Source organism: Bos indicus, chromosome 17 (genome assembly GCF_029378745.1).
Source record: "Bos indicus isolate NIAB-ARS_2022 breed Sahiwal x Tharparkar chromosome 17, NIAB-ARS_B.indTharparkar_mat_pri_1.0, whole genome shotgun sequence".
Lineage (NCBI taxonomy): Eukaryota > Metazoa > Chordata > Mammalia > Artiodactyla > Bovidae > Bos > Bos indicus.
The window spans coordinates 16,671,397-16,695,744 of NC_091776.1; the positions used below are offsets into that span (position 1 = coordinate 16,671,397).

General features: G+C 40.2%; 1 protein-coding gene across 6 annotated transcripts; it reads right to left on the reverse strand.

Annotated features, from left to right (window-relative positions):
- Positions 1-2,851: 2,851 nt before the first annotated feature.
- On the reverse strand, positions 2,852-22,426 carry ZNF330 (zinc finger protein 330). 6 transcript variants are annotated; one of them, XM_019977917.2, is made up of 10 exons: positions 22,382-22,426; positions 20,259-20,390; positions 18,602-18,621; positions 18,424-18,494; positions 16,312-16,391; positions 13,204-13,330; positions 12,466-12,570; positions 8,231-8,277; positions 5,249-5,366; positions 2,852-3,830 (listed from the first exon to the last, which is right to left on the reverse strand). In XM_019977917.2, the coding sequence occupies exons 2-10, from the start codon at positions 20,376-20,378 to the stop codon at positions 3,556-3,558; spliced, it is 963 nt and encodes a 320-aa protein (XP_019833476.1). In that variant the 5' UTR covers positions 20,379-20,390; positions 22,382-22,426; the 3' UTR covers positions 2,852-3,555. The 6 variants fall into 6 exon arrangements, with proteins under 6 accessions (XP_019833476.1, XP_070625175.1, XP_019833474.1 ...); XM_070769074.1 differs by having other exon boundaries at positions 18,602-18,653; positions 22,382-22,425; XM_019977915.2 differs by having other exon boundaries at positions 22,236-22,413.
- Positions 22,427-24,348: the final 1,922 nt, after the last annotated feature.

A 24,348-nucleotide genomic window follows, 5' to 3' on the forward strand; every position in this document is an offset into this window, starting at 1 on the left:
TCCTTTGAAGTGTTCCCATTAGCCAAACTAAGTAGCTGGGGTCATCCTGTAAAGCACAGGTGTGCCTGCGGTATGGTCTATTCACTTCCTGAATTGGACTAATACATTCTGCATGAGCAGAAGCTTGTAGGTGACTTACAAAGGTCACCCTCACACACATTGATACAATATTCCAGCAAAGAGTTTGCAACACATGACCAAAATTCAGAGGAGGAAAACATATTTACCCCCACATTGTCAGCCGCTAGTTTTTATATGGATATTAGTTTAATACCTATTTGTCATGATTGAGTCATACTGAGTCAAAATAGCCAGTCAAGTCACTCAGTCACCAGATTCATGCTGTGCCCCAGGAAGGACTGGATTCCGCCCAGGCAGCTCTGCAGCAGAGTCCGACCTGGAAGCAGATTGACTGCTCCTACCTCTGCTGGTCTCAGTGGCTTAGCTGGTGGAATGACCCAGACCATTATCCCCCAGGGATCTAGTCACCATACCCTTCCTGGGCTGGGGTGCTTTGCCACGTCTATTTACAATCGCCAAGTGGGCCAAGGAACACCTTGAAAATTCAAGCAAATCCCCTAGATTGCACCCAGATTCCTCTGTCCCCATCACACTGGGAGATTGGGACTGACATATATACACTATTGATACTATGCATAAAATAGGTAACTAATGAGAACAAACTGTATACCACAGGGAACTCTACTCAGTGCTGTGGTGACCTTTGAGGTTTAGCCGCTAAGTTGTGTCCAACTCTTTGAGAACCCATGGACTGGGGTCATCAGATCCCCAGAGTCACTGAGACAGGAAGCAAGATGTTCCCCAGTGAATCTGGGAAAGATGACAATTCCTGCTTCTGCATTTGGTTCCCACGGCATTTGTCCAGGGCTGCTGTAACAAATGACCACAAACTCGGTGGCTTAAAACAACAGAGATGCATTCTCTCACAGAGAGAATGCCAGAAGCCAGAAATCAAGGTGTTGGCAGTGTTCCTCCTGGAGGCCCTCGAGGGAACCTGCTCCAAGTTTCTGAGCTTCCGGTGGTTGCCAGCAATTCTCAGCATTCCTTAGCTTGTAGCTCAATCTCTGCCTCCGTCTTCACATGGCCTTCTTCCTCGTGTGTCTGTGTATGCCCTCTCCCACCTTGGTCCTCGTTACGTAACTGTGGCCACATTGACTTTCGGCAAATAGGTACTGCCACAAGCCACTGTTTCTGGGTCTTATCACCCACTGCCGTCAGCAAGCTAAGTTTTCCAGATGTTGTTCAGTCACTAAGTCGTGTCTGCCTCTTTGCGATCCCATAGACTGCAGCATGCCGGTCTTCCCTGTTCTTCACTATCTCCCAGAGTTTGCTCAAACTTGTGTCCATTGAGCCAGTGATGCCATCCAACAATCTCATTCTCTGTCACCCCCTTCTCTTCCTGCCCTCAATCTTTCCCACCATCAAGGTCTTTTCTAATCAGTCGGCTCTTTGCATCAGGTGGCCAAAGTACTGGAGCTTCAGCTTCAGCATCAGTCCTTCCAACAAATATTCAGGATTGATTTCCTCTACCATAGTTTGTTTCTACTGTTAGCTGTAGCCTCCAGAGTTACCACCAAACTTTTTAGGGGCCCTTGTGCCCCTATCAGCCCATGTCTTTATGGCCTTTCTATGGAACATAATCATCCAAAGAGAAACCTATCCATTCTGGCATATCGTTTCCTGTCTTTTCATGCTTTCCTCCACCAGTGGTCACTCAACTTTGTTCAGAATTGGCCACTGCTTTTTCCATGTTTCTAGAAGCCACCCTAATAGTGAGTTCACATCTCCTGGGATCCTAACCAGGATGTCAAATCCTATTAAGATAGCTTATTTTTCAACCCAAAGACCCAATGTGGGTGCTATTATCAAGTTCTCCCCATCCTAGTCAATACCTTCAGCTTCCAGTCCCAAGCATTCTCCTGTTTCACCCAATACATACAGGCCAACTCTTGCAACTCCCTTGGGGTACAGTCTGTCTCCTGTCGCATCAGGCCCAGCCTCTCGCTGGCTGAGTTTTGCTTAACCCTAATTACAGCTGCTCACCCCTTGTTCTAGGTCTCGTGGCATGGACACAGAGCAAGCCCTGAAGAGGGGACAGGTTGCCTGGGGAAAGAGACCTGTGCATCACCACCCAGCTTGGGAGTGGGTTAGGGCTGCCTGCCCTTAACAGAGACGTGGGCTGTGACTGCAGGCTCATGAAGCTCAGGAACCTAGTGAGGGCAAACGTTCAGCAGCATTCACTCAGACGTCGCCATCCCACTTGTCAGAGTCCTCAACTTTCCCAGTCCTTTGACCGTTGCAAAATAGACCTGCCTTGATTGACAGCTGTCTTTTAAGTTTATCCATTCGGACTACTAGGTCCTGGTTTGGTCCTCAGTGTTCTCAGTTCTCCTGCTACAAGAGATGGAAGCTTTTCCACATGCATCTAGAGGATCTCTGGCTTGCCACACCTGGTTTTCTGGTGCCAGTTATTGCCCTCAGCTGTTCATTACAGTTCTATGGAGTAACAGTGACTCAGTAATAGCCATCGGACCCTGTTATCCTCAAGGCTCAGTTTTCTCCAGATTCTCAAATCCCAGCCAGTCCAATACTGCATTCCTTTCTATCATACCATCCCCATGCATCATCAGTGTAAACTGCAACCATTCCCCACCCACCATGAATGACAGGGTCCAGCTGAATCACTTTGTGTCCACCCCACACTATACATTTCTGATACCTATATCTCACATATTAGATAAAAAATGACACCATTTATACAAAACTTTTGGAATGCTTTCCAAAATAGGTTTAAAACAGTGTGAATAAGAAATTAAATGTCAAAAGTATATAAGTGAGATACTAGATTTATTCAAAGAGAAATCAAATTTCCTGGGTTAAACATCTTTGTGATAATACTGATTCTGTGTCTCTGAAAAATGGCTATATGGTCACCTTTGTCCATACATTTAAGCATAAATAACAGGTATTGTTCAGGACACACAGTGAAGAAAGAACTGAATGAGTCAATGGCTGAAATATACATATAATGACTTAAGATAACATGACTATTTAATGAAAATTTAGCATATAACATCTGACTTTTATCCTATGGACAAATAAGAAAAAATACAATAATTCATTTTACCCATTACATTTTACAAAATCAGACAAAATGATTTTATAAGCAGTTTTTTAATAAAAACAGCAATTTCATTTCAAACAAATATATTATCATCCTATTCCTTTATCCCTTTATGTATATTTAATTGGCAAACCTACTAGATTACAGAAATCAGTAAAAACCCAATCCATGATGCTTCAATTGCTTAGATCGATCATATTACATTTGAAATTCATTGTTCGTATGTTAGAAGCCTGATTATCAGTTCCTATTAAAATGCTATGCCCTACTCCTTGTCCCAATAAATGTGACTAGTCTCTGCACAAGGCTAAGTAACAATATGTATAATACTTTTGAACATTCACACATGATTCATCAAGCACACAGATCCCAGCTCCTAAAACAAGGTCATCAAAGGGCAAGCAGCTGTCCTAGTTCTCTTGTTCCTCATAGTGAGCATAGCCACTGGCATAGGTCCTTCCTAAATTCAAATTAGTAAACAAATCTGATGACTCAGCATCTGAATCTTTTCCACCTTCATCTTCTTCCTCTTCGTCATCCTCTGCTTCGTACTCATCTTCTTCCTCATCATGGTAGCTAGCACCAGCATACTTATCAGATGCAAGGTTCTTCCAATAGGCATCATACCCAGAAGCTCCATCTCCCTCTTCACCTCCAGTTTGCCTGCCAAATTTCAGGGAACGTGCTACAAAACACAGATATGTACGTGGCGTTTGATTAAATCCTCCAAATCCTCTACAGCACATAAAATTATGTGAACCTGACTATCTGCTTCTTATTCTCAAATGCAAAAGTCAGTCACATTTGCCTTATTTAGTCACTTAAAATTTAACTCGAAAGAAAGAAGACCTCAGGGCTTCCCTGGAGGCTCCACCTGCCAATACAGGAGACACGGGTTCGATCCCTGACCTGGGAAAATCCCACATGCCACGGAGCAACTAAGTCCATGCTCCACAAATACTGAGCCCATGTGCTGCAACTACTGAAACCCATACTCTGCAACGAGAAGCCACTGCTACGAGAAGCCTGCGTACAGCACTAGAGAGCAGTGCCCTCTTGCTGCAAGTAGAGAAGAACGTGCGCAGCAACGAATAAATAAAACTAAAAAGAAGAAAAGGAGACGTCAGAAAAAACAATCGGTTATATCCTACTCATAGTCTACATACACGTCATATAAAACAAATGATAAACACGACTGTGTCGTTTCACTCAATCTAGACAAAGTTGGAAAACAAAATAAGAACAGCATTCTAAATACATACATTAAATAAGGAACATTAAGGTCTAAAAGGCCTTTGTTTGATTAATTAAAAGTATATTTTCAAATTATAGAACACTTGATTTCACGTCATTATATTCTTCTCAAAAGAACTATTTTGTAATTCAGATATCCTAGAAAATAAAGCCTGTCATTTCTTTTGCCTTACTAGCAAAACAAAGTTTAGTGGAAAAATTGTGTCTCACCTCACTGTGTAACTGTATCTCTGATTAAACAAAGTACGGTCAGAGTCATTTAGAATTATGGTTCTGTTCTGATATGCTTGGTAAAGAGTCAAATTCTCTTTAACAAAATTGTGAGCTGCGTTATTGTAAGCACGGTATAGTGGTTGCATCCCTTCATGGAAAAATCACATTAGACCATAAAACAATTTCCTACAGTAGCAGCGTATAACATAATAAGCACTGCTGCTCAAATATCAGACACCTAAGAATAGCTTCACAATGAATTCCAACTTCCAAGTACTGAAGATTACCAGAACTTGAATATTAAGGATTTATTACTAAACAATTATTTAACAAGGAAGCCCGAGCAAAAACAGACAAATCACTCTTTTTGGTCTTAAATTTCAGTATTCACTATGTCATTAACTGAAGCAAATGCCAAATATTGAAGTGAATGATGTTAAATTTCTTATGTTAAATTGAAAAATTTTACCCACAATTTTCCAAGGCTACAAAATTCCATTTGCTTAGGAGAACATGTTCATCTTCTCAAATATGAAGAAAAGGCAAAAACAAAAATAGAAAAAGGAAAAAAAGAAACAAATCTTGTCTATGCATTAAAGCAAAATCACTCCAGTGTTATTTTAAGAAAAGCCTTACTTGACATGCTAAGATCCTTAGTTTCCTGAGTTTCATGTCCACATTTAGGGCACGGAGGCTGTTTTCCTTTTTCTTGCTTAAACACCTTGCTCCTTGTATGATCATCACAGAAACAAGCCTATATAGGAGAAAAAAAAAATTAGGAAGTTAAATAAGTAACTCAAAAAATACATGAAGACATCACTCAGTGTTTTGTTGTTCAGTCGCTATGTCATGTCTGACTAGTTGCAACCTTATGACTGCCGCCACGCCAGGCTGTCCTGTCCTTCACTATCCCCTGGAGTTTGCTCACACTCAGGTCCACTAAGTTGGTGATGCCATCCAACCACCTCATCTTCTGTCACCCTCTTCTCCTCTTGCCCTCAGTCTTTTCCAATGGACTTGGCCCTTTGCAGAAGGTGACCAAAGTTCTAGAGCTTCAGCTTCAGCATCAGTCCTTCCAATGAATAGTCAGGGTTGATTTCCTTTAGAATTGATTGGTTTGATTTCCTTGCTGTCCAAGAGATTCTTAAGAGTCTTCTTGGGAACCACAATTCAGCTCAGTCACTCAGTCATGTCCAACTCTTTGTAACCCTATGGACTGCAGGACGCCAAGCTTTCCTGTCCATCACCAACTCCCAGAGCTTGCTCATACTCATGTCCATCAAGTCGGTGATGATGTCCAACCATCTCATCCTCTGTCATCCCCTTCTCCTCCCACCTTCAATCTTTCCCAGCATCAGGGTCTTTACCAGTGAGTCAGTTCTTCACATCAGGTGGCCAAAATATTGGAGTTTCAGCTTCAGCACCAGTCCTTCCAGTGAATATTCAGGACTGATTTCCTTTAGGATTCACTTGGGTTTGATCTCCTTGCAGTCCAAGGGACTCTCAAGAGTCTTCTCCAACATCACAGTCCAAAAGCATCAATTCTTCAGTGCTCATCTTTCTTTATAGTCCAACTCTCTCATCCATAATGACTACTGGAAAAATCATAGTTTTGACTAGATGGACCTTAGTTGGCAAAGAAATGTCTCTGCATTTTAATATGATGTCTAGGTTGGTCACAACTTTTCTTCCAAGGAGTAAATGTCTTTTAATTTCATGGCTGCAGTCACCACCTGCAGTGATTTTGGAGCACAAAAAAATAAAGTCTCTCACTCTTTCCATTATTTCCCCATCTATTTGCCATGAAATGATGGGACCAGATGCCATGATCTTAGTTTTCTGAACATTGAGTTTTAAGCTTTTAACTTTTTCACTCTCCTCTTTCACTTTCATCAAGAGGCTCTTTAATTCTTCACTTTCTGCCATAAGGGTGGTGTCATCTGCATATCTAAGGTTATTGATATTTCTCCCAGCAATCCTGATTCCAGCTTGTGCTTCATGCGGGCCAGCACTTCTCATGATGTACTCTGCATATAAGTTAAACAAGCAGGGTGACAATATACAGCCTTGACATACTCCTTTCCTGATTTGGAACCAGTCTGTTGCTCCACGTCCTGTTCCAACTGTTGCTTCTTGACCTGCATACAGATTTCTCAGGAGGCAGGTAAGGTGGTCTGGTATTTCCATCTCTTTAAGAATTTCCACAGTTTGTTGTGATCCACACAGTCAAAGGCTTTGGCATAGTCAATAAAGCAGAAGTAGATGTTTTTCTGGAACTCTCTTTTTCTGGTATTCATGGCTGCAGTCACCATGCATGGAGTCACCATGCATGGAGCCAAAAAATATAAAGTCTGGAACTCTGTTTTTCTGGAACAATTAGAAAGCATCAGTTCTTCAGTGCTCAGCCTTCTTTCTGGTCCATCACTCAATATATCAAGGAAATTTAAACATATACTTTGTTCAGGCGAAGATGAGTTTTGTTGGGACTGGTAACATTCTTGATTTCAATCCCTTCAAGGAAAAGTTCTCTGCCAGAACTCTTCTGAACTATGACCTAAACACATGGCATAAAGTATACACAGGGTGTGACATGCAGACACATTTCTTCATGAATATGAGTATTCACAAAGACGCTGATGACGTAATGGTGAACAGCTCATCTATCTACACAGGGCATACCATTTAACTGGGGACACATACAAGTGGAGATGCAGTTACACGACACTATGCACTGAAAGGCAAGAGCACAGGAGGAGCGCCAAGCCAGATCAGGGATTCAGGAAAGACTTCCAGGAGACGTGCTGTCTTAGCTGAGATCTAAGATATGGAGAATGGGGATGCAACAGGGTAAGCGCAAGTGGAAGAGTTGTCTAAGGCAGAGGAAACAGCATAGACCAACTTGGAGACGAGTTGGGAGAGAAGAGATACGACTAGAAGTATTAATAAGAACCAGAGAAATTACTCTGAGACGAAGTGAATCAGGGTACATCTGTTCAGTGAATGGAAATGTTGGAGACAAGGTATAAGGAAGCAGAACATAATGGAAATCTTCACTTTCCTCAAACTCTACCAAGCAAGTCCATTTTGACATAAAATACACTCCCATCATTTGGGTCAGAATGTTCTCCATAAATATAAGGTATGAAAACACTGAGCTAAGATTCAGGAGACCCGCACACTAGTGTCAAGTCAACACACGCCAGCTGGATGAGTTCTGAAACGTCTCTAAGCTGTCTCAACTTCATTCACAGTCTCTACAATAAAAGAATTAAACTACATAATGTTTGCAGGCATGTATGCTAAATTGCTTCATTTGTGTCTGACTCTTTGTGACCCTACAGACTGTAGCCCACCAGGCTCCTCTGTCCATGGAATTCTCCAGGCAAGAATACTGGAGTGGGTTGTCATGCCCCCCTCCAGGGGATCTTCCCAACCTAGGAATTGAACCTGCATCTCCTGCATTTCAGGAGGATTCTTTTACTATTGAGACACCGGGCAAACCCACACATAATGTTTAAGGACCCTTATAGATTTATTACAACTAAAAATATTCTAAGGGCTGGTGGGAATATATGGGGATTAGAAACAAATCTAAGACTAAAAAATATAAAAGTATACCTTACAACGGAGACAGGAATGCTGACCAAGCCGATTGCATGAAACACCTGTGGGGAAAGTACATAATATCCAGATTCAAATTTGGAATGAAAACATTATTTTCCACAGATTTATACTTGTGCTGTCTTATCTTAGATTAACTATCAACATTTTTTTTGTCTCATAACTTTGAGGAAACAAAAAAATGAGATGGAATTGCCAGCCAGAGGGAAGGAAGCCAGCAACTGCACATCCCCAGCATTCTTTCACTATTACAACTCTAATTATCCTCTAATCTCCTTCCATTCCTCCAAAACTAGGAGATGGCAAACGTCATTAGTGATATTTTAAAACCTGAAATGGTAAAACATCTTTTTTTCCCCATGACACTGGCTAGACTCTTCCCTTAATGATATAATGTTTCTATTTTTAAAAGAATAGCATCTCCATTAATATACATTATCTCCTGGTGGTATAGGCTATTGCCATTTTTTGCAAACTTCTGATATGAGAATAGATACTTCAGGTGGAAAAGCATGACTGTGAAGAGAAAATAATGTTCAAGGGGGCAGGAAAACAAATGGAAAAATCCCAAAATATTTTCTATTTTAGTCAGTAAGCCACATTAATTTTGGTCATTATCTACAATTAATGCAAAAAAATCTACACTGAAGTGCAAATATTTTGGAACAGCCAAAATGTCTGGCATATATTGAGTATGTCAAAATATGGACGACAAAAATAACTGAGACATATAGGAACAAGAAAATAAACTAAGCCTTACCCTGATACAGTATAAACTATTAATTTTCAATTTACTCAGAGGTCTTGAAAAAAGAAAAGTAAACAAAAGGAATTTTATCTTTATAATTCAAATATTTGACCAGATATTTCTAACTTGGGGATTCTTTTACTTAAGTTTGCATGGGTCATGGGAAGCTTTTTCAATCTGGACCAGGGAGTTATTTTTTTAAAAACTCAAGGATGATTTCTCAATTATGTGTATTATTATTGTTTCTGTCCAACCCCCCTCTTCCTTCCACAGTAACACCACTAATTCAGATGGATTTGTGTTACTTGTCCTAAATGCTAACAGTAAAAGTAAAAATCAACTGCTGCTGCGGCTGCTGCTAAGTCGCTTCAGTCGTGTCCGACTCTGTGCGACCCCATAGACGGCAGCCCACAAGGCTCCCCCGTCCCTGGGATTCTCCAGGCAAGAACACTGGAGTGGGTTACCATTTCCTTCTCCAATGCATGAAAGTGAAAAGTGAAAGTGAAGTCGCTCAGTCCTGTCCGACTCTTAGCGACCCCATGGACTGCAACCTACCAGGCTCCTCCATCCATGGGATTTTCCAGGCAAAAGTACTGGAGTGGGTTGCCACTGCCTTCTCCAAAAAATCAACTGAGTACTCACCAAATGTTAGATACGTATAAGCATATCAAACTACTCCTATAATAACTATATTGTTTCAGTCTGTGGAGAAAAAAGCTTGAAATCTCAATCATCTCTACTTAAAGATATGTCCAGAATTCTTAGGTTCAGTCTTCATTCAGTCAAAATAAGGATTATTGTTTAGTCGCTCAGTAGTGTCTGACTCTCTTGAGACCCCATGGACTGTTGCCCACCAGGCTTCCCTGTCCATGGGATTTCCCAGGCAAGAGTACTGGAGTGGGTTGCCATTTCCTTCTCTAGGGGATCTTCCCAACCCAGGGATCGAACCTCTGTCTCCTGTTTGGCAGGTAGATTCTTTACCATTGAGCCACCAGGGAAGCCCATACGCTGTAAATCCCTTTCAAATACAGAACCAGACACACACTGCAAGTACAAAGTGCCTAACCCAACTTCCCTGTGCACCAAGCGTTTCTCAATACACCCTTTTCCCATCCCCGCCAGCTGAGCTTTTGACATGCCACAAAGACACAATTCTAAGAAATTCATTGTTGTCTACCGCACCCTCACCTTCACCTCTTGGGAACCCAAACCATTCTGGTGGGACGTGGCCCTGCCAGTCTTCTGCTAATTACCTCAGCCCCGCACACAGGCACTCCAGTTCTCTGTCCTGTTAATTTTTCTCCCTAAGAATTAAAATCTTGAGTTTATATTTAAAAATGCATTTCTTCCAGATTCTAAAAAATATTGTGACTTTCCTAGTTTTAGACTGGGGAATGGTTTTCTTTTTAAATCTATTTCTACGTCTTCAGAGCATTTTAAAAGAAAGCAGGTTTGGATACATCAAAGACTACTGATAATAAGCCACTTAAATTGGAGGCCCCCAGGCCATTTTCATTATTTGAAAAAATAAAGGCAGAGTACACACATGTGCGGGGATTTTTTTTCCCTCAAGACATTCTTCCCACTGGCTATGCAAGTAAAATAAGTATTTTAAAGAATTCCCATAATTTCCCATTCATAGTTATAAGTTTAAATCCAAAAATGATGAGATACGACCAGTAAGGGAGTAGAAACAAACTATCTTTGGGGCTTATGTGTATGATTAGGGCAGTATTTCAGAGCAAATATTTCAAGCAGTGAATGGCAACTGGCAAAGGAAGAATGACAAAGAAAAAATAAAGCAATGAAAAAAGTAAAGAAAGAGGATAAATTACACTAAGCCAAAGAAACCTATGAATCTGAAATGAGAATGACTTCAATATGAGATATCAAAGACGTGGTAACAGATTTATATTAAAATCCCTTCCACTATTCAGTATCTTTATTTTTCCTTTGTCTTTTACCAAGTCACTAAAACTTTATCACTCAAAGTTGCCTGTCTTTGGGTTTAAATACTATAAAATACATAAAGCTCCCAAGTTTCAAATAAAATATTTCAATTTTTATATTACACATTCTGCACAAGTCTAGGAACAGCTCAAAAATGCTAACTACTTTGACATGTTCCTTTAATCTTTTGACATTTTCTTTATAAATACTGTGAGAATTACATATGTGTTTGGACTGATGACTTACCAACTTTGTATTTATAGATGTTATAGATGAGTGTAAGGATTAACATTTTATAGCAGAACAAGAACCAAATTCATGAGAGTGAACCTGGAATTTCAGCCTTTCCTACAATGGTGTCTACTATTTACTAAGGGCTTTCTAAGTACCCTTAGAAAGGGTACCGTCCTGATGCTTCATATGGATTCTCTTCTCAGTTAACTCTTGGAAAAAATTAGCATCTTCCTTTTAAAACATAACAAAACTCAGGTTTAGAAAGATTTGATAATTTGCCCCAAAACATATGGCCCATAAGAAATCAAGTACAATAACCCTGTATGCGAGATAGCAAAAGAGATACAGAAGTATAGAACAGTCTTTTGGACTCTGTGGGAGAGGGAGAGGGTGGGATGATTTGGGGGAATGTCATGGAAACATGTATAATATCATATAAGAAACGAATCGCCAGTCCAGGTTCGATACAGGATCCTTGCGGCTGGTGCACTGGGATGACCTGGAGGGATGGTACAGGGAGGGAGGTGGGAGGGGGGTTCAGGATGGGGAACACATGTACGCCCGTGGCGGATTCGTGATGATGTGTGTAAAGTAATTAGCCTCCAGTTACAATAAATTTAAATTTTAAAAAATCAATGTTTGAATCTAAAACGAGCTTTTGAGAAATTAACAGAGTAAGAATACAATACAATCTTATCTGTAAAAATGATACATTAACCCATCAGTAACACCGGTTCTCAAACTGGAATATACATGAGAGTTATGGGTACAGGCTAAATACAGATGCCTGGCCCCCACCACAGACTTAAAATCTCCAAGGATGAGGATTGGGTACCTCCATTTTCTAAAAACCTCCACAGGTGTTTCCAATGCAGACTCCTGTCTAAGAATCACTGGAACCAAAAGCAGGAACAAACTAGGGGTTGAACCACTTATTTGGGGACATTCGAAAATAGGGGACATCTGAAAATAGGGTGGGGGAGAGGGGCTAGTTATCATAATAACTTGGAAGTGAAAACGCCATTTGGTACTTAGGATCAGGACTGCTACGAGCCCTGCAATGCCTGATCAATCCCACAAAATGAAGAACTGACCCAACCAAAATGCCACTGGAACCACTGTTGGAAAACAATGGACTATATGTGTTCTGAATTTTTTCTAGAAACAGAAAACAGATACTGAATTAAATTACAGTCCATAAGAGGCCATATCAAAAACCAGATTCCTTTTCCAGTAAGTTTAACACTTACACTATTAAGAATCTTAGGTATAAAGAACATGTAATATATTAAAAACTTACATTTAAATGTTTCCGCTTCTAAAACCTGGCAGCTGGCTTGATGTTCAAACTGATCATCTTCACAGAGAAAGTTATGGCAAAAAGAACAACTGAAAATTCTGCCTCCTATTGGATTAAAGAACAAAACCCACAAATGTAAATATAATAAAAGTTTAATTTAAAAAATTCTCATCTATAAAACTGCTCAGAAAAGATGGCAAATTATTTCAGATGTATACCAACATAGCATAGCAATTTTGTTCTGGTAAAAGCTACAAAGAAAACTAACCAACTGAACCAAAAGAGTGAACTCCCACTATATCCTAGCTCCCAACATAACGCACAATGCTAAGAGATACTTCCTCTCCAGTACGTACTCCCCTCCCTACTTGCCTCGGTAGACAATCCTAGCACTGCCTCTTAATGTTGGTATGTATAAATCCTTTTTCCAACTAAAGTTTACCTGGTCCCCAACCTTTACTGGCACCAGGGACAGGTTTGGGGACATGGGGGAATGGTTTCAGGATGATTCAAGCACATTCCATTTATTGTGTGCTTTATTTCCAATCTCAAGCTCCTGATCTGACAGGAGGTACCAGTCTGTGGCTCGGAGGTTGAACTAAACTGATAATGGAAACAGTGCCAATACTTAGGACTGAGAGTATCCTGTAAAAAGAAAAATCAAACTAGAGCATCTAGAATGTTTCAAGGTCATCCTTCACTTCCAGCAAAGCTCATCACTTGTACATAACCACTCACCATGGTCCCACACACCCCGTTCACATTCCACACACTCAGCATCGGTAAGCGGGCAGGCACAGGCGTGTGTGCTGAGACACTTCCTACCATGACAGACCCAAGCTTCGCAGAAGTCACATATTGCACCCTGCAACAAAAGAACACAAAAAATTAATCTGCCACCTGACTGGCTACAACCATTATTTAAGCAAAAGTTATCACCAAAATTATATGCATTCAGCCACTCATCAACGTTCAGTGATGAGTGGCTGCATTTAAAAATGGACTGCTTTCTCTAACCCAAAATTAAACAAGGTTCCCTGAAGATCCAACTTCTTCACCAATAGCTATTTACAATATACAAATCTGGGCTACAAATCCAAAGAAAAAGAAGCAAGAGGAAAACTATACACGTACTCTAACATTAATCATTAAAATAAGTCAAAGAGTGGACAGTCATCAAACTGCTTTTAAATTAAATGAAGTCTAGAACCCACAATTCAAACATTCCTGTCCTATAGCAATTCTGTTAGCTAAACTGAACTTTTTCAAATATTAACATTTCTAACCTATGCTATGCTAAGTCACTTCAGTCCTGTCCGACTCTGTGCAACCCCATAGATGGCAGCCCACCAGGCTCCCCGGTCCCTGGGATTCTCCAGGCAAGAACACTGGAGTGGGTTGCCATTTTCTTCTCCAATGCATGAAAGTGAAAAGTGAAAGTGAAGTCGCTCAGTTGTTTCTGACTCTTAGGACCCCATGGATTGCAGCCTAACAGGCTTCTCCGTCCATGGGATTTTCCAAGCAAGAGTACTGGAGTGGGGTGCCATTGCCTTCTCCGTTTCTGACTTAAGAAAGATCCTTATCTGTGTAATTTATAAAATAATCATATAACTTTTGTAGAATAACAGAGAGAAAATGTTAAATTGCTGCCAGCATCTTTTTTCTTTTAAAGCAGCTTATGTTTTAAATCCCCAATGGCTCAGTGGATAAAGAGTCTGCCTACCAATGCAGGAGACATAGGAGATGCAGGTTTGATCCCTGCATTGGGAAGATCCCCTGGAGTAGGAAACAGCAACCCACTCCAGTATTCTTGCCTGAAACATCCCAAGGACAGAGGAGCCTGGCAAACTACAGTCCATGAGGTCACAAAGTGTCAGACATGACTGAGTGACTGAACACACACACACAGCACATTAAATCATTACTGTGTAAATCATTAATATATATCTTTGTAGAAAAAAACTAAAGTAAAATAAGTTACTAAATGACAAGGTAATAAGACTCCAATCCTCTATCAAGGTGAGACTGTAAGACTATGCCTTTCAATGACACAATGACATCTACAAGACACTAAGAGCTAGAAAGACTCTTCAGAAAATGGGACTAAATGGGGTTTTCTTTACAGGTGAGGAGGGACAGGGACATGATGCAAGTTCCAGAGCCACATTAGAGAGGAGCTGTGATTTAAATCCAGGTCTTCTGAACCTCAATGTTCAGTGTCGCATTCAATACAATTCAAGGCTCTGTAACAAAAGTGGTAAAGGGCAAATAGGAAGAATGTGTTGGACTTGTAAAAGTAGATTACCAGTGTGGATAACAAATCCTCGAATGTTAACTCAGAAGAAAGATGACACACTCACCTGGGTGATCCAAGGGAGTTTAAAGAGATAATTCACAAATAACAGGGAAGGGTATAAAAAGCCATCAAGGGATGATACACACATCCCCTAGACCTGAAGGGATACAGGCAAGGGGAAGAAGAAGGTTCTAGAACCACAAGAGAGAGCCGTATGGAGAGGACCACCTATTCAAATAAAGGAAACCAGGACAACATGGTAGGGAGAAAGCTCGAAGAATAAACACCCAGGTCATAATTTCCTCCCCTCGTCAGCCCCTCCATGGGCTGAAACCAAAAAAAAAAGCCATAAGTAAGAAAGTCACCAATCCAGTTCACACACACAGGTCAGGCTCCCATGACAAATCAGGGTGGAGAAGGGTGAAGGGAGAGGGAATCTTAACTGGCAAATAGAAAATGGCCAGAAAATCACTGTTCTAGGACTCAGAGTTAACAATGCATGATTCTACTTAAACGTATTCTTTATATAAGAGATCATTCACACTCACACAATTCAGTGAATTAAAAAAGTAGTAATTTGATAAATCTAGACATACCAAGGAAGATTATAACAGCTTCTGAATAAAGGCAACACTGACAATCCTATACTTAAAGACGAATTTTCACAAGATGATTATAATTCTGGCTCTTACTTCTGCAAGACATGCACGCATGAAAAATGTAAAGGTCTACTGTATGATGAAAAATTATGTGTTCCTGGAAAATTATTACTTATGTTCTACTTTAAATATTATATTCCTCATGGACTGACATTTGGAACTGAGCATAAATTAATACAACAGAATAAGGTAAGAAGGGTCAAAAGGATAACATCTTTTAGTGAAAAAAGAGCAAAAGGCATCACAGGACACAACTGTGTTTATTATTTAAAACAATGAACTTCCTTTGAAAATTCTACATGTCATGAAGGATAACTACATGCAACGAAGTACATTATGTCTCTATGTAGTGAAGAGCAAAACTCTGTTAACTACGTACTCTTTTTTGAAATGTAAAGCTTTAAAAATACAATTAATCGTAGGTTGTTTTGGAACTTAGGTTGCTTATTCAACCAAAAGCTTGGGTCTTAATTTAGCAGAACTTTTAATATAGAAAGGGCTTCCTTGGGGGCTCACAGTAAAGAATCTGCCTGCAATGTGGGAATAATATATTGCTGAGGTCTAATTAAGACACATTAAAAAGGCCCCACTGACAAATGAATTGTTGTTTGGGTCCATATGAGATGAGTTTCCATTCCTTGTACATTTCCCAGTAAGGAAGAAGGAAGCTGTCTGTACATTTCCCAGTAAGAAAAGAAGGAAGTAGTCAAAAACAAGTGGAGAATGAGTGAAAATCCTACAAAAACATGCCAGATAATCCAGATAACTCCAGACTAACTGAACCAAGGGACAAAGCAATACCATTTGGGGAAAAATAACTGCATATTGGTAAGAATGCCTTCTCATCTCCTTGGACATCTACTGGTCTAAAAGATATGACAAGAAGCTTACCACCATGGCAAGGCCAGTACTGTAGACACCAGCATGCTTTATGACACAGTCTGAAGACTTCATCATGCACTTTGTTTTCCCTAGCAAAGAAATGAATTTTCACTATTAGTCTTACAAAGTGGTCCATGGAAATATTCACTAATTCCTCTTTTTATCTAGCCCAAGTTCCTATGGAAATAATTTGAAAATAGAGACTAGCACTGTTTACTGCTTACGTAACTGAAAAAAGAAAATGGATATAACTGAGATCTTAACAGAGTCAGATCTTTTCAGATTAGGAATTTACATACTACTTCATGTTTGTAGTAAAACCAGAAATTAAAGGTTATGCCTTCTTATCTAATCATCACTAGAACAGTTTAAAACCTTGTGAATTTTTTGAGTTTTCAGATGAATTGAGATTTCAGAGTAATACGCACATTTTATAATTCATAATAAAGGCAGTCTGACTTGAAGGGACTGCTTCTTTCCATAGAACATCTCAAACCAAATATAAAATAACTATTCCAATTACTTAGTTCATTGTTTATGTTTATCCATAGTTAAAAATTTATAAACATAGCTCCCAGGTAAGCATTCTTCCAAAAGAATTGTCAAATAGTGCCCAAGTGAGCACAAAAACTCAAGAACACAGTGATAAAGCAAAAAATCACAATACAGCCACAAGAGCTCTGATCTAGCAGTGAATTAGCAATCCGAAACACTATCAGGAAATTCATTTATCACATGCCATGAGCGGATTAACGGTGACATACTAGTCACACATCTCAGCCACCACAAAGTGGAACACGGAAGAAACAGAAGACTCTCGATTTTCCATTACCCCGATTACCCAGGAAACCAAGCTAGACAAGAGGAAACGGGAAGAAAGAGAAACTGGAAATGAGAGGCAGCAGCACCCCAACTGTTCCATGTCCAACACTAAGGGCAAGAACTGGTGGGCAGGAGATGCACCCACGCACGGCACTACAGACACTGAAAACAGGCGAAGGGCCTCGCGAGACTGTGTCTCCGTCTTCTCCACAATCTATTATATTTCTGCATTCCACATCCATTTGTCTTTTGTGAATAAAGATATAAAAACCAGCAGATGATGGGTTTATCTAGGCTAGTGTTCTCTTTTCCATTAATTACAGACTTCAAGGACGTCTTTGGAAGCTGGAACACACTGGAAATATTCAGAGGTGTGGCCCTAAGCCTTCCTAACTTTCTGCGACGTTACCATGCATAAACACATTTAGATGAGCATTTCTCAACCTCTGTTTCACCTGAAACTACCATCCCATAACCCAAGGGGAACCTGTGTTTAAACAAAAGTTTGGGGGTGCTTCTGGAGTGAATACAGTTAATCAGGCTTCCTTACTGGAGGTCTACAGAATCTTAAACATACACATATGTAACAGAATTCTCCCCGATGGCAGTGAGGGAAACACGCAGTACGTCTCAAATGCATGCACTGCTTGAAGAGTACCTATTAATATACCAAGTGCCCTGTGGAACGCTATTTGGGAAACATCAACCTTGCTGTTCTGTGAACTACTATTTAGTTTTACTCTGAATAATCATTCACTCTGAATAAAAATCCATGAAGTACATGGCTTAGGATCTCTATTCCACTTACTTGGGAATACATGTGAGGAAACTCAAGAATCATACACTGAGAACCAAATAAGAAAACAAGTGATCACAAAAACCAGCACCAGGTAAATGTTCGATAAAATCACGTTCAGTGGTCTAACCAACATACTGCAGGCAGTTACCAGCAAGAATCAAGCTAGAAGAGTAAACAAAAGATACCGACGAGCCTAAGACAGCATGAAGAAAAGTTCAGGATCACCAAATCTTATGAGTCTGAAATTTAATCTTTTCATGTTTCAAACAACATACATGGTACCTAAACTGTATCTTAATTATTTTTCCAGCGTGACATCAAAGAGATAAAACCAAGACGCGATAGTTTTCTGGTAGGCCAAATAACATTTTATGTTATCTTATTAACAGTAAGCATAACATTACTGTAAATGATAAAGATGAACCCACAGGTTCAAACTAAATAAATACCAAATAAATTTTTAGTAAAAGAAAAGGCATGCATTTTTACCATATACTTACCACACTGTGCACAAATTGGTAACTTCTGTACAGAATTACAAAAGTAGCAAAATGCTCTATTCTTCTGCCGCCTTGTCATGTAAAAGAAAATTTTTAAATATAGTCAATATCAGGTAAAAGGTCCGTCTATGTTATTACATACAGATAGAAAAAAGATAGAAAAACAAATAAAATTTACCTCTGACACTTGTCACATTCCTGTAAGATATAAAAACATAACATCAATCTTTCTACCGAATGAAAATTGCGTAGTTACTTGTGTTATAAAGAATATCCTATTTTTCATGTTAAAATGTAAGGGACACTTGCTCAAAAGCCCATGTGTACCAGCATTTACACATACTTTAATAACAAAGGTATGCTATTGGGCATACCACACTAGAGAAAGAAGCAGCATTTTCACAAAAGAGGCTAAAAACAGTAGTGGTCTGTGTTTTGAATTTTTTTTTTTTTAAGGAATCAGAAAAATAATACAGAATGGTACAAGAAACAGTAGAGAACACAATATGTTGAAGCTCACAGAAAATCCAGAATTCTGAAAATGGTACTAAGAACTCCACAGTCTGGCCTCTAGCCACTTTTCAAACTTCGCTGGCCTCTTCTCTTTAGATTCAAACCACTATTTGCCGGTTGTTCTCAAAATATATCTTGGATTCTTTCTTTTCCCTGCCTTACTTATTCTAATATGTCTCCCTGAAAAGTCCCTCCTCACTCCTTTACTTGCTGCAAGCTCTGGTGATGATCCCACCTCCTCTATGAACCGAACCCCAGCCCAAAATTCATCTTTTACCAACTTTTACTCCTAATATACCTTAGTCCCAATTGTACCTTTTCTGCAGCACTTACCAAAGTCTAGCCCTCACTGCATATATTTATGGATGAGTCATGTCTTCCTTTGTCTTCCTTCTCTAGAAATGACCCTGGCACAGAGAAGGGAGTCCCCACTGTCCTAATTGTACAATGTAACCTTGCTCCCGCTCACCCCCCAACCCAGTCATAAATGTCGGTTATCCCCGGGATGGACACCCACCCACGCCCAACCTATCAGAGCGCTTCCCCTCTCTCAGGACAATGTGTGATGTAACATGCAAGCTATAAACCCAGTGGTTATGAACTCAAACGAAAAACAACAACCTGAGAAAATGGAACTAAATAAAAGGGACAGAACTAGAAGTTGTTCCAGGTTCCAGCTGTTTCTGCATCCCAGCTACATCCTTGACCTTCCAACCACACAAGTTAGTCTATTATTCATTCAATCAACTCTATTTCTCCCTGAAGTTACTTAACTTGGATTTCTGTCATTTATAAACATTAGGTAATACAGAAAACAACTGAGCCCTCAGCTTGTGGAAACAGAGACTGTGTCATTCATCTATGTATCCTCCATAGTGCCTAAAATACCAGAGCAGGTACACAATAAACATTTGAGGAATTAAGTCATATTACGCATTTCATAAATGTTTGATGAAACAAAAGTACACATAAAAAGGAATGGGAAGAGAAAAAGCAGAGAGGCGTGCAAACCCGAGTTTGTGGACAACGCAGAGAAAACGTGGGCCAAGGAAGGGATGGGGTAATGATGACATGTAGGGAAAAGGCTCTAATTAATAGGACAAATTGAGGAAAGTGTACTAGGTTAGAGAGGCTGGAAAATGTCACGCAGTTCCTACTATGTATTCTTGATCAATACAATAGTAGCCAAGACAATATGACAGGTTTTATAAACAACACAATCAAACAGAACTCAACTGCTATTAGGCGTTAATGAAAACAACAGACATGCCTTTAACACAGATTTACATAGTTTTTCAACTAAGAACCAAAAAACCCATTACCATTGACGCATTGCATGGATGTTTAGCTAAATCTATGGTGCTTCTTGATGCTCTTAGCTGTTTTTCCCGTTCCCGGCGGTTCTCTGCCTTCTTCCTTGCACCAGTCTTTTTTTTAGGCATTTTCCCTTCTTTCTACACAAGCAAGCAGAGAGGATATAATTGCCTTGTTGTGTTTGCTGTTTTAAAGAAACTAAGGAGCAGAAGAATGAAATGCTCTAATTCTCATTAAATTTTAAACTCAACTCTGCCATTTTGATGGTTAAGCACATTTTAAGCCTTTATGAAACATTAAGCATACATCATTCCAAATAAAATAGATGGCTTTAAAAAAAACAAAGCACTTATTTGTATTATCAAACAGTTCTAAAAAATGTAAACATCAAAAGATTTATCCTAACAGCCAAAATGGTTTCCTTTCCCACAGAGAAGTTTCTTTGATGTTACACAATATCCTTTAAAAATTACTTTGTACCAAGTGAAAAAAATTATTAGGAATGTATTATTTACCCAGTTTATTTCACTTTTTAAGCTATATATTCAGATAACCTGATGCTGCCAAGACTTCAGGTCTAATTTCTCCCACATAATACCTAGATTAACTAAAAGCCAAACTATCCTTTCTGAAAAAAGATTAAAGGCATCAGAATCAATTTGACTCCTTGAAAGCTGCCTTTCCTTACACTTTTACCTGCAGTGAGCATGTAATTTTAACTTCAAATTTAAGAGTATGTGCTTACCACACATCAAAATAAGGACTTTAAAACTGGCTTTTATCAGGTAGTTGAAAGAACCACCACACTTATAAAAAACAAGATTTTGACTAAATAACACATTTTCATTTGGCTTTTTATCCCATCTGAAGACCACAAGTTCCCTGAAAATTCCAGTTCTATCTTTTTTGACAAGCTTTGCCTCCCAGCCCTTTGGGCATAAATTAAGCACTTAATAACTGGAGAGATACACAAACAAGTCCACATGCTTGCTTTGAAATAGAAACTTAAAGTTCCTAGTATTCTTCAAACTACATATACTTTTTAAAAAGTCTTTTCTAAGAGTGGTTCTCAAAAATTATCTGGAAATCTATAAAAGTACAAACTGAGCCTTCTAGGCTCTATCCAAGATCTACAAATCCGAAACTTGCAAGCATGGTTTCAAGTTTCACGGCGGACTGACAAACACCTCCATGAAGTCAAAAATATTCTTATTCAAAGAAAGCGGAGTCGTGTCCATGATAGAGGGAAAGAGTTCTAAGAAAGCACACCTCGACATTTTTATTTCTCATTACAGCACCGCAAAAATCACACACCAGCTTGTGCCTGGAACAGGACTAAAAGTCACTCAAAGTTTTTCTACTTTCTGGGTTTCAACTCTAACGCTGGAATGCCCAATCAATAAACCGTGTGGTGGTTAGTTGAGCCTTGAAAGTATGGACAAAGCAGGCCAAGAGGTTTAGTGGGTGGTGATGTGGAGTAACATCCAAGTCCACTAGGTCACCCTTCCAATATTTAAAGTGACAAGATACACAAAGTGAAAAAACGTGTACTGCCCTCGCCAAATAAGCTCCGGAAATAATCACAAGGTGTTCCTCGGGTGAAATTTTCTGCGTTCCCAGGGGTGAATCCGGTGGGAAAGCTGAGCCTCATTTTTACCCCTCCAGTTTGTTTTGTAAACTTAAAAAGTGAATTCTGTTCTCGGTTTTATATGGTATTAAGCCCTTCTCCAGGAAGGTTCCCCCTTCTTCAGGACGTGGCCCGTGTCGTGAAATGAAGAAACAGCCCCGGGGTTGGGGAGGTGGGCGGGGGGGGGGGGGGGGGTGTCACTGCGGCTTGGGAGGCAAAGCCTGCAGCAGGAGGGCCGGAGGTGAAGGGGGCGTCCAGGCGAGACTAGGCGGCCGTGCCACGCGGCTGGGGAAACCGATCGCCGTCCCCGCCCGCGGGGCACCCTCCCTCGCGCGCGCTCCGGGCGGACCTCGCTCACCCTCGCGGGGAGGCCGGACTCACTCCGGGGCCGAGGGGCAGGGAATGGCGTGAAGCCGGCCGCGGCGGCAGCAGCTCCAACGCGCGAACCACAACCCTAGGAGAAAATGCTACTAAGCCCGGAGAAACGCGGACAGAAGCGCTTACAGATACTAGGAGCCGGACCGGACGTCCTCTGACGTCAGCAGCGTCCTTACGGCTACACGTCGATAGAGGAGGGCCCGCCCACTTCTGTTCGCTCCGCCCCGTCCCTGCCCCTCCCGCGGGCGGCGGGGCTCCCAATGCGGTGCAGAGAACCTGGGCGATGAGGAAAAAGGAGGGAACAGTAGGAGGAAAGTGGTTGGGAAAGGAGCCATCAATTTCATGTTTTCAGAAAAGGAGAACGCTAAAGGAAAAGAAAAATCTAAAAGGAAAAAGAGACTCACAACCTGGTACTGGATCAGCTTGCTTAGTTTTTCTGGAAACTTTTTTGTTCTCGCACAACCACTTTTCATGTTTGCTGCACAAGCTGGACCTTTAGTCGCCCGTGAAGTTCTGTACTACCCTCCTTTGTTTCCACTGGCCTCTGGAATTCCAGTCTTTTGTGAATAAATTCTTCCACATTCTAGATCTCCAGTGTGCTCTTCCGTCTTTAGCTGAGACAGAACATCCTCTCCCTCCCAGAGGCTGCTTGCTTTAAAGTGAAGATGGCTTATTTTTCCACACTTCCTTTATGTCTTGGTTAGGAGCTTAGGGTCTGTCCCCTTGCTCCCCAGTGACCTACTCGGATAATCCCTCCTCTTTTTTATGTAGCCATGCCACTTTTCATCCTTCCTTGTTGCTTTGTGTTACTCTGTCCTTACTGATGAAAATCTTTGGTTCCAACTTTGGCCATCACCCGAAGTCGCATGAACATCTAAATGGAAGACCTGTCCTCTTGGGTTCTGGCTTTCATCTCCAGTAGCCATCATCTCTGCTCTAAGACGGACACCCACTGTCATGACTGTTCAGGAGGACTTGTCATCAGGTGGAACCACTGAAATCCAAAATTCAAACGTTTAACCATCCAACCTCCTATATAGTTAACTCTCTCAATTGTCCCTAATGAAGACTTGGAATTGCTCCATCCTTCTCTTTTCTCGGTATCAGTATACTCTTTTCTTCCCCAGCTTTTAAAACACAGTTCATCATTTCACTCACAATTTTCCTTTTTTTTTTTTTATCCTGAGCTGGAATGTGCTGAATTCTGTTAATTCAACAACTTGCCTTTTCTTTCCTACACTGAACTTCTGAGTGTTATTATAGAGGGGGAAAAAGTATGTAATCATGATTCTACTTTAAATCCAAAGTCACTGACCTCTTCAGGTCTCCCAAAATTGCCCTGCTAGCCTTCTATGTTTTCCTAATCAAGACTGTCCTCATTTTCCATGAGGACTTTCGAATCTCCCCTTTCATCAAACTTCTGCCACTTCATCAATTTTAGCAAATATTATTGCTTCCTTTCTCACAGAGAAAATAGAATAGTATTGGTAACAACTAAACAATAATGTTTCATGCTCTTGGCATTCTAATTCGTTTACATGTGTATAATTAACTCCTAATTTTATACATGACGTAACTAGGTCAGAGAGACTGTACAACTTGCTTCAGTCATCATATAGATGATTTAGCTTGTAATGTTGTCTATTGTAGTTTTAAATTTTTCTTAAATTTGGTCTCAAGACCCCTTAAAAACTCTTAATTAAAACTTGAGAATTTTAACAAACTTTTGTTTATGTGGGTTATAGTCAATTGATATTTACCATATAAAAAACTCGGGTTTCCCAGGTGGCACTGGTGGTAAAGAACCTGCCTGCCAATGCAGGAGACATAAGAGACCCAGGGTTCAATTCCTCAGGAAGGTCCCCTGGAGGAGGGCATGGCAATCCACTTTAGAATCCCCATGGACAGAGGAGCCTGGCAGGCTACAGTCCAGAGTCTCAAAGAGTCAAACACACACATATATGAAAAATAAAACTGATAAATTTTGGCTGTTCATTTATTGGAAATTATCCTGATAAGTCTATCACATGTTAGCATGAATAGCATATTTCTATGAAATAACCATATTTCCCCAAATATAAAACAGAGGAGAG

Excerpts from the sequence above, each read along its gene's own strand:
- ZNF330 (XM_019977917.2), bottom strand. The coding sequence starts at position 20,378 with ATGCCTAAAAAAAAGACTGGTGCAAGGAAGAAGGCAGAGAACCGCCGG. Across the intron at positions 8,278-12,465 it reads AGAAGCGGAAACATTTAAAT|GTGTTTCATGCAATCGGCTT; the intron begins GTAAGTTTTTAA and ends CTTTCCCCACAG. Across the intron at positions 3,831-5,248 it reads TAAGGATCTTAGCATGTCAA|CACGTTCCCTGAAATTTGGC; the intron begins GTAAGGCTTTTC and ends TGTGTTTTGTAG.